The 10,000-nt window shown below is 49.1% G+C and overlaps 2 protein-coding genes across 3 annotated transcripts in view; both read left to right on the top strand.

The window, feature by feature from the left end:
- Positions 1-1,573, top strand: part of LOC126576229 (uncharacterized protein F54F2.9) — a 2,149-nt gene extending 576 nt beyond the window's left edge. Inside the window, exons 1-3 of the mRNA XM_050237829.1 lie at positions 1-113; positions 194-420; positions 502-1,573. The exon at positions 1-113 is cut by the window's left edge and continues 576 nt beyond it. Of these exons, the coding sequence (XP_050093786.1) occupies positions 1-113; positions 194-420; positions 502-1,414 (1,253 nt within the window). The 3' untranslated portion in view covers positions 1,415-1,573. The remainder of the gene's footprint in view (positions 114-193; positions 421-501) is intronic.
- Positions 1,574-2,654: 1,081 nt separating this feature from the next.
- Positions 2,655-10,000, top strand: part of LOC126574938 (la-related protein Larp4B) — a 13,908-nt gene continuing 6,562 nt past the window's right edge. The window contains exons 1-2 of one of the 2 annotated variants that reach the window (XM_050236586.1): positions 2,655-2,995; positions 3,086-3,956. The gene's annotated coding sequence lies outside the window, so the exon portion shown is untranslated. Of the gene's footprint in view, positions 3,000-3,085; positions 3,957-10,000 lie in introns of both variants that reach the window. The other variant, XM_050235770.1, reaches the window with a different exon arrangement.

The raw sequence follows: 10,000 nt of genomic DNA, 5'->3' as shown, positions 1-10,000 counted from the left end.
GCCACGTCCGAAAAATGGGCATTGCTGAAAGCGCAATCATCCTGTTCGTAGTAATCACCGTCACGCAGTATTTAGTAGCTTGGGCTGCGTACGTCGAGAAGAAATATACCGCAGTAAGTATAAACACAGATACCAGAGTCAGAGTCTTATCGAGATTGAAACACACTGCATTTTTACTGGTCCATCTTTGTAGGAACAGATCGTTGGAAGCAAGCTGAGAAAGTTGTCAAAAAAGAAGCAAACGAATCAGCATCTCGAGGAGCTGATTTACGAAATTCCTCAGCCAAGCATCCGGAACACGTTGCCGTTCCAGATTCCAATCTGTCTGTGGCGTACCATTACAGGATTACCGGCTGCTATAAGGTCTCTCATCGACATGTACGCACAACAGAAAAAGCTGGAAGAGGAAGCTCGCGATCGGTAAGTTTCTACATGGTAAACTGTATAAAATGTACTGTATAAATCTTTTCTACATGTTTACGTTCATCCGGAAATCCGTAGGAAGAAGAAAGAGCTGGAAGAACAGGTAGAGTTCGAGAATCAACGAGCCAAGGAGAAAGAGAACCGCACATTACGTAAACGTAGCAAAAAGCTAACTGTTCCTGAGAAAACGGACGAAGAGTTGGCTGCCTACAGTCAGCGCATCCTAGGCACTGATGACGATGCGCAGCGGGAATTTAACCGACTACCGCCCCCGACGGTATCCGGGGGCCTTTGGACTGACGACGATCTTAACGACCTTGTACGCTTGGTGAAAAAGTATCCCGGTGGTACCAGCAATCGGTGGGAGCTGATAGCAGAGCTGATGAATCGTAATGTAGAGGAAGTCACGTACATGGCAACGAAATTGAAGGAGGCTCCAACCCGGTTGCTACACCAATCGACCGATAACCAAGCGGCCGCCGACACGTCGGTGAAGAGTAAAACAAAAACGCGAGACTCTGCTGGGGCCAGTGTGGGCGAGCTGTCGAGCAGCTGGACCCAGCAGCAGCAGCAAGCCTTGGAGGCTGCAATTCAACGATACCCAAAGTCGACCAGCACTGACCGATGGCAAAAGATTGCCAACAACGTACCGGGCAAGACGAAGGACGAGTGTATTGCGCGATACAAACATCTCGTCGAGCTGATAAAGAAGCAAAAGAAAGAGTTAGAAGCGTCGTTGAACGAAACATCAACTGATGGCCAAGCTAAGGAACAGCAGCTAGTATCCTCGGAGCCAGGGGCAGTGGATGAAACGGAAGAGAACATTATTCCACCACAGTCCAATGAAGAAGCATGCGAATCTGCGGAGCATCAGCCTGTGCCTCAGAAAGGTGGCAAAAGTCAAGCGAAAAGTCGAAGGCGAGAGCGGAAGAAGGCAATCGCGCAGTACAGTTACTCCGAAGACGAATCGGAAGATTCAAATGACGAATGAGCAAACTGGCACTAAGAGCGAACTGCTCTGCTTATGTTTTATGTTTTTTTTTCAGTAATCGAAACCGTTTTTTTTGTGGAAAATTTAGAGCGAAAACCCCACGGTAACAATAAAATATTGAGCCTCACCAATCCTGGTGGCTTACTGCGAGCAACCAAAAGAAAAACACCGCTGTTTTTACATTCTTTATCAGCAAGCGAACAATGCTCAGTAGAATCTGGCTGCGACATCCGAAATACAAATAAAATATGATCCCTTTTCCGTTCCTACCTTGCCTATTGCCTTGGCCGGGAACAGCTTTTTAGTATTTCATAATAGTACAAAATACTGCTACTAAATACTCAAAAATGTCACAAAAAGCAATGGTACTAACCATTAACTTGCGCACTAGTGTGGGTGTACTATATCTTGATGGAAGGCCTCCATGGACAAAACCATTTAGTAATTACCATTGCAGTGATCCTACTCATTTGACCGCCACTGTCTAGTAGAAAGCTACGGATAAGTATAGCGTATCGTTATGATAATGGGGCATATGAAAAAGGTGCACGCAGCGGTGAATATGAGGTGCCACTTCTGGCGGCAGTGTTTTCAATCAATCAAACGTGCCACATAACTCATTTAGAGCAGTGCTCGCTACGTTACTAATGCGTTACATCGCGGCTACCCGGCCTTAGCTTTCGTCTCTCCATCTAGCTGGTACTCTTTCTAGCAATGGCGACCGAGGTGGGGCCCGGTGATCCCGGCCGCCGTAAGATGCACGACACGGTGGCGCGCACTGCCGGAGGAGGGGCCGGGGGGCCTGGGTGTGGGGATGGATCGCCGTTGGAGGTGAACTAGCACCGCGCCTTTCGCACCGCGGCTAGCCTAGCTAATGGTGGGAGACATCCTCCGGCTGTGAGGAAACTTGTGGGGTCTGAGTTTAACAAACAGACGGGTGGTGGTGGTGGTGGTGGTGGTGGGGGGTTCACTGCTTATACACTGTGTGGCGTGTGTGAGAACTAGTTTTGTGTGTGGATATATATATATTGTCGATTCTTGCGCATGTATAGATGGGAGGATATTCCCTAGCCACTGCGGCACTGCGATGGTTTAATCCTCCTACCCGTGGACGGGGAGAGGTGTTGGGCTCGTTTTGTGGACGGGGAGGGGATCGACAGTTGATCGCGCAATCATCGGCTGCGGGGGTCCACGAAAGCGAAACTTGACGCCATTCACTCAGTAGGCTTCGGTACGCCGGGTTGCGATAAAGGTGGTTTGTTTCGTTTCATTTCGGCTCGTTCGGTTTGTTACGAGAGGGTGCGCACATTGCGAATGACTCGGTCGACCACGGTAATTCCACGTGCACTACCAACAACAACAACGGGCGACTCTCGCAGCCCCACAAGCTCTTGCCAGTGATTGCGAGCCTCGATGAGCTCGGTTGCCGTGGTTTCATCGCAACCATTCGAAGCTGTCCTGATACAATAATCATTTATCACTCGTTTGCGGAACGTTTTGCGACAAACAGCAGAAACTAGTGTCCCACAAGCGAGACAGAAACACGAAGCTGTAATAATTGTTTGCATGTGTGACGGATGTGTAAGTTAGTATCATTTATAATAACCGATGGTTCTGGTGCGGTCTCAAATATAATAAGCATGTATATATTTCTTTACAACAATTCTGCAGCGATGCCATAAAGCTCAGTACTAGTGGAATGGCGAGATGGGCTCGAGTCTAAACAGCTAAAGCCTAATCAACCGTTAGCCCTGCAGTGACCGGAAGGACGGGAATGGTGTGATACTCGGCAAATGGGGGCTGGCACCCGCCACACTACAGCTCATCCAATCGATGCCGTGGAAAGTCATCACTTATCAGGCACGGTGCGAGTGATGGTTGCTAGGACCACGTAGGAGGCTGAGTGCAGTGCAACAAAAAAAAAAAAAAAAACACGATCGATGATCGACCGGGCCGTGCGCTCCCGGTGCGCAGCAGTGCTGCAACGTGCTCGTGTTTGCCACAGTTACTGCTAATACTGAATGTGCGATCGGAATCGGTGCTTCTAGTGCAGTGCAGTGCAGTGCAGTGTGTGGTTGTGCTTGTGTATATAAAATAGGTGTGCGGGCGAGGGTGGAAGGGAAGCAGACACGGGCCTCCCTTCAAGTGCTGCTGCTGGTCCCATCGATAGTGTGCGGGTGCGGTGATCGCCGGTAGGGAGGCTTATGGCGCCTCCACCACCACCACCACCACCACCAGCACCATTAGCAAGCGGTAACCAGTGGGCTTCACCAGCTTCGTAGCAAAATTACCGACTCCACGCGTGGTGCCCGCTCACAGCTAACCATTCAAGCGGTTAATTACCTGTTCGCCGTAGCCCCTAATCAGAATCGCAACCAAATATACCTCCGCAACAATCGCCGCCACCGACGCCACCGACACTCCTCAGTCACCCTTATCGTCAGCATCATCATCATCATCATCAGCATCATCAGCATCGCATCAGTTGCTGGGCTACTACTATCAACGTGTCAACACGCCTACGATCAACCATCGGAAAACGGTTAGTGTAGCCTTGTAAGACGATGGGAGGGGATGGTAAGCTATGGGAGGTGAGCAGAGGCGTGGTGGAGGGGGCTGGTTGGCGTAATATGCCATGCACATGGCGCCGTGGCGGCGCTCACACGCTTACACTGCTTTGCGCTTTCCGATCGTACGAACGGCTAAATCCGTGCCGCCTCACTAAAGCCCTAACGTAAAACACCGCAGCCCACTAAATGCTACCACCAAATGCGTTTTCCGAAGCAGAAAAAAACCCATTTCTCGGTCAGTTCGCCTCCCGTGCCCACCTGGGCATCTCAATGCCTCAGAGAGTTTTCACTCTCGAAAATCTAAAGCGCACTGGAAAACAAAAAAACAAAAAAAAAAACAAAAAACACGCACACACTAAATGCGCGCTACTGGCGTGCGAGAAACAGGCAAAACCAAAAAATGGCGTAATTGCGTTTGTTAAAAATCAGAGCGCTGTGCTGAGGATCGGTGGTGCGTGAAAAGCGGGGTGAATGGCAGGATCAGCGAAGAAAGGAATCAAAGAGCGCGTGATGCTGCTGCTGCTGCTGCTGCCGCTCGGAGGTTGCATAAGTTTTCGTTTCCACCCATATACACACACACTAGATGCTGAGTTCAATGGTTTCGCTTTCTCTCTAGCGCGGGCCGAAGACTTCCACGAGCGTCCCCCCCCCCCCCCCCCCCCCTCAAAGCGGGGAACGTGGGAACGTGTGTGATGCGATGACCGATTTTGTTGTTGTTGCTGTTGTTTTCGGGTTTTTCTTCATCATTATTATCACTATTATTTCACGCTCCCAACACACCTGCTTCTGGGCCTGCTTTTACTCAGCACTTATAACTGTTCTGTTCCCACTGCACTGTTAGTCCCTTATTCAGCTTCATTCTCTTTTCTCTCTCGCCCAAGCATCGAAAGATTTTTTGTTTTATTAATTTCCAAATAAGATTATCCAGCACACCCCGCCCTGCTCCCCGATTAACCCGGTATATCCTACGTACTCGGTGCATTGTTGGTGTTGCAGCGCGCCCGCGCATTCTCTTTCGGTCGGCGGCGTCGCCAGGGGCCCCCAGGTCCGGGCTTGGCGCTGTCGAACGTGGCTGCGGTGCCGTTCGAATGCGAAATCTGAATGCTTTATGTACGAGATTATACAACGACAGCAGCAGCAGCAGCAGCAGCAACAGCAGCAAAAAGAAGAAGAAGAAGAAGAAGAAGAAGAAAAAAAGGTTAATAAAAGGGTGTAGCTGTGCAGCGTGTGGTCGATTGGTCGTGAACACGCGGTGGAGTAACGGTAACAGGCACCGCGTAGCGTCGTAACTGGTGCAGCACAGCTAAACGGGTTGACTATGGCAGCCCTGGCCCTACCTTTCGTGGCCCGTGGCGCGCCCATCTTTCTCTCTTTTCTACACATTCGCTTTATACGGCGGAATTCGGACCTTCGTTTCGGATAGTGCAAGTAGTGGAGTGGACGGAGTGCACCACTAGCAACAGCAACAGCAGCAACAGACATTCACATTCAGCTGGGACTGGCCCCCGGGCGCTTGAATGCGTGCGCGCCAGTCTCAAGGTCTGCGCCTAGGCCTAGGCTAAAATGGGGCTGGTCTTAAGGTGTGTTCCATTTTCCCTTTCTCATCGGCCGCCCGAAAGTCCCACGTCTGGTGGTAGTAGTAGTGGTAGTAGCGGTAGTAGTAGTCAAGTAGTAGAAACGGTGCCCCACTGTTTCGTGATCAGCCTTGCCCGTGCACGACACCAGTAAACCGTTGCCAGGCGGGCGTTGGCAGCCCTGTGAGCGCTGTGGTGCTGCGGAGTATCTGGTGGACCGGTGTGCCCGGCAGGATGCCCAGGGCCCAACCCAACCCAAGCTCAGCTCCGTCAGCTCCTTTCGAGCGCGCGCGCGCGCGCTCGCGATGCGTCCCCGAACGCTCGCTGCGCAGTGCTGCGGTTGCTTTTGCGTGATTGAACTGTGTGCAAGAAGGGGTGGGGCACCCTAGGGTGGGTGGGTAACCACCACCACCACCAGCAGCAGCACCAGCACCAGCGTGCACTAGCAGCTGGTCGGCGCCCGCCTGATCTATTGGCATTCCTGACCTCGGGAACCGTTTCAGCCCGGCCCGCCAGGCCCGAAAGTGAAGCAGTGGCAGCAAAAAAAAAAAATAAAAAAATAAAAAACACACAAACCGAAACTGAATTCAGCCTTCTCAGCCCTGGGCCAGGCGAGCAGCCCGTGAGGTTTTCTTGTGCGGCCTGGCCCGAAAGCCATTCGAATCGTACCGAGGGGGGGGGGGGAGGGGGAGGGGAGGTTGGTGGTACCGTGCCGTACCGCCTTTGGCTTTGGCTGGTTGATAGAAATCGCCAAGTCTCGATGCAGGTACGGTGAGGGCTAGTTTTGCTCTGGTTTCTGTGGCTGTGTGGTGACACGTCACCACCAGGCAGCGTTTTGCAAATATTGCGTTTTGCATATCGCATACGCAGGCAACCCATCCCATCCCGTGCGATTGTCCTTTGTTTCGCTGTTACCGCTGACGAACTCGAACGAAACATGTGCGTTAAGACGGTAGCCGGGTTGTTGGGGGGGGGGGGGGGGGGGATACACCAAGGGCACCGCTAGCGCACTGGTTAGAGTATTTTATTTTTTTAAAAGCCACTTTTATTTTTTAACTTTTCTTTTTTTACACGAAAGCTGATGCTTTCGAGAAGATTGTGTAACACTTTTTGGATCACTCGGAGCGAAACTGATAAAGAGTTTGATTTTTGAAACGTCGCGCGACTCAGGCATTTGCAGACACTCATTTCTGAATTTGCTGCCGTGGGCGTAAGTTTATAAAATATTTGCACCAAAATACGACCAAATATTCTTCAAAAGTTGTAGTTTATTGTGGCATTTACAAAAAGATGCATGGGTCGATAGTTTACTAAAAAGAAATCATCAAAAACGAGCCGTTTCTTGGTACGATTCAAAAGACTTGAGTTTAAGCGACGAACCCGGTTCGACAAATTCGTTACCGTTTTCAATGTCGGCGACCATCCAGTAGCATAAAAACTACTGAACCGATCGATTTGAAATTTTGTACACATAATCTGTACACTGTTTTCCAGGTAACCCCGTCGAGTTTTCATGAAAATTGTTGATACTTTTATTTTAAATTAATAAATGCTTAAACAAAATCGTGAAGAGCATCACTTTTTCAACTTCCTAAAATTGGAAATGCTACCTAAAATTGGAAACTGGACAATTCAACAAAAGCTTGACGGAGCTACCTGTCTTAACTGTTAATTGAACAGAGCAATGTGTTATTTTGTTCATTTCGGATAACCCATCACGTGGCACAGGAAAAGAAGTACTTTTTCGAAAATACGCCTCCCTAAATATGACGCCATGGATGGAAGTTTTTACTAAATCCACCCCCAAAATATAAAGCCAAATATTCTTTGAAAAGTTGTTGCCTAATATAACATGCCTACATGCCGTTCCTGGCCCACGCTAGGGCCGTTTTTTTCGCCCTCCTTTCGACAGTTCTTAACGGAATGTTGCTATCGCGGCCATGGCCACCTGCGCCACGTTGGATCGGCCAAATAAATCTGGCCTAGAGGTAGATATCGGGCGTTTAATCGGGCAAAAACAGTCCGATCCAAACAGTTTGCCACAAACGTACGGCCAAAACACTTCATGTAAATCCGCCCGTTGAGAAGCTGAAACTACTGAGAACCGTCTGCAAACAGGGCGAACAGGAAAGTGACCGCACCGACCATAATTCAAGCACCGTAATGGCAACATTGGGCAACCATGTCATGTTTCGTCAGAACAGAACAAGAAACCGTCGACCGTTTCCGTGAGCGATTGAATGGTTTTGCGAGCAAATCAACCTATCAACGGATTTATCCGAAAAAAAAAAACCTCAAGACGGGTGGCATTCCACTGTGGCATACTTGTTTGCGAGACCGTTTGAGATCGTATCAAGCCAGCAAACGGGCCAATTATCGGTATTGATATTTATTGAGCAATTCAATTCAATTGTTTTTTTTTAAACAAAAACCACCATAAATAAAAAAGTGACTAAAACATCTCGCCCGCCCTTAGAGATGCTAGAAATAAAAAACAGGAAAGTGGTGGAACAGATGAGGACAAAGAAGTTGACTGCCCATCGTACTGGGCACTATTAAATGGGGGGGGGGGGGGGGGGGGATCAATTTGTACTTTTCTGATCACCCATCACGCAGTTACGATGGGCACCAGAAAAAGTATCTTTTCGAAAACGCGACTGCCTAAGCATGATGCCATGAATAACGTTTTTATTAAATGTTCTCCAAAATCGAACTAAATATGCTTCAAAAGTTGTAGTGTAATCAGCATATCACTTGGAAAAATAAAATGGAAGGGTTACGTCACAAAAACTACGTCCTAAATGAGCCTTTTTTTCGGCCCAGAAATCACCGAAGCCCCCACACTTTCACCGCAAAAAACAGAAAACAACCCTTTTCAAATGGCATCCTTTGCTCGTTTTTACACCTTTTCTTGACTGAGAAGTTCTGAGCTGCGCCAAGCTTGAATGAAGCAGTTGCCCGGTGTTCCATTCTTTTCCGATGGTATCATCTACTGTAAAAGCTCGGCTGCTGCTGGTGGCACGGAGGAGAGCACTATGGAGAGACGCGGAAGTAGCTGTACATGACTGTCCAATCTTCCTTTAGTAAAAAAAAACAAAAAAAAAAAAAAAACTATCAAACATCCAGCCCGAAGCTCGGGTTCGCTGTGGTTTCGAGGCCACGGCGGCGCGCCACGAGCGCCCCATTAGGTTATTTCACCTTTACTCCATTGCTTTGCATTCCACCACGGACGCAGCGGCACGGACAGGCGCGTCACCGACTCCACCGTTGCCACCTTTGATGAGATTGTGTATCTCTGCAGCATTGCCCTACTTGCTGGTTTGGTTGCTGTTCGCCTGACTCTCGCGCTCGCGGAGATGTTGTTATGACGGACGGTTCGATTATATAATATATATATTCGAACGGTGGCTGACGAATATCTACACAGTGCCAGGGCTCACTACAACCATTAGCAACAACAAGGTCCCAGGCGTAACAACGCTGCCGTGACTAGCGATTTGTACGATCCGTGCACGCGGCGGCGCGGTGACTTATGTGAGCACCGCAAATGGCGCTGTGATTGAGCGCCCGGGATTGGATTGGATTGGATTGGATTTTGGAGAGCCCCGGCGCGGTGCGGCTTTAACAGGGGAGGGGACACACACTCATTAATCTTACAAACGGTCTTCAAGCGGCAATCGTACGGTATGACTACAAATACTATTCATTTATTTATTTCGCCAGCTGCCCCACCGACAGCGAAGTCGATGTCGATAAACTACGGGGGATCGCGCAACCCTGAAAAAAAAAAAACAGAACGAAGCGAAGTATATCCCCGAGAAACTGCTTGCAATGGTGCCGCATGTAAATAATCTCTTCGATACATACAGCGAGCAACGCGGAACCATTCTGGGCCGCACCTTTCCGAGCGGTTCAATTTCCGCGTCTGACTGGGGTTTTGTAGATCGGCCAGCCTTAGAATGCCTTCCGGTGCCTGCTTGCTTAGATTCGGATGCTCAACACGGGTGTATCGGTTTCCTGATCCTTCCTGAGTTTCCCGCCCGCCCATTTTAAATTTAGTGGTTTTTAATTAATATTAAAGGGGGGGGGGGGGAGGGTTCATTAGCAAATTTACAGGTGCAGGTAGCATTTTTAATCTTGAATAACTCTGTCATTTTTCAACCGATTTGGATAACTGTGCCAGTTTCTTAAACGTCAATTTATGCCATTTTAGTAATGGATCACTTCACGCTAAACGAGTGGACTGAAATTGTCACACTTTACATTGAAAATAATCGGTCAACAGTGACAACTGCGATCGTGCGATGGAGTGGCCTCCTCGTTTGCCGAGTTTGACCCCGCCGGACTTATTTCTGTGGGGTCTGTTTGAAAAGAAAAGGTTTATGCCAACAAAACGAAGACTGCGAAACAACGTAAAGCAAATGTTCGCGCTGAAATTGCCA

Source organism: Anopheles aquasalis, chromosome X (genome assembly GCF_943734665.1).
Source record: "Anopheles aquasalis chromosome X, idAnoAquaMG_Q_19, whole genome shotgun sequence".
In the NCBI taxonomy this organism is placed as follows: Eukaryota; Metazoa; Arthropoda; class Insecta; order Diptera; family Culicidae; genus Anopheles; species Anopheles aquasalis.
This window is presented reverse-complemented; position numbering and strand designations above follow the sequence as displayed.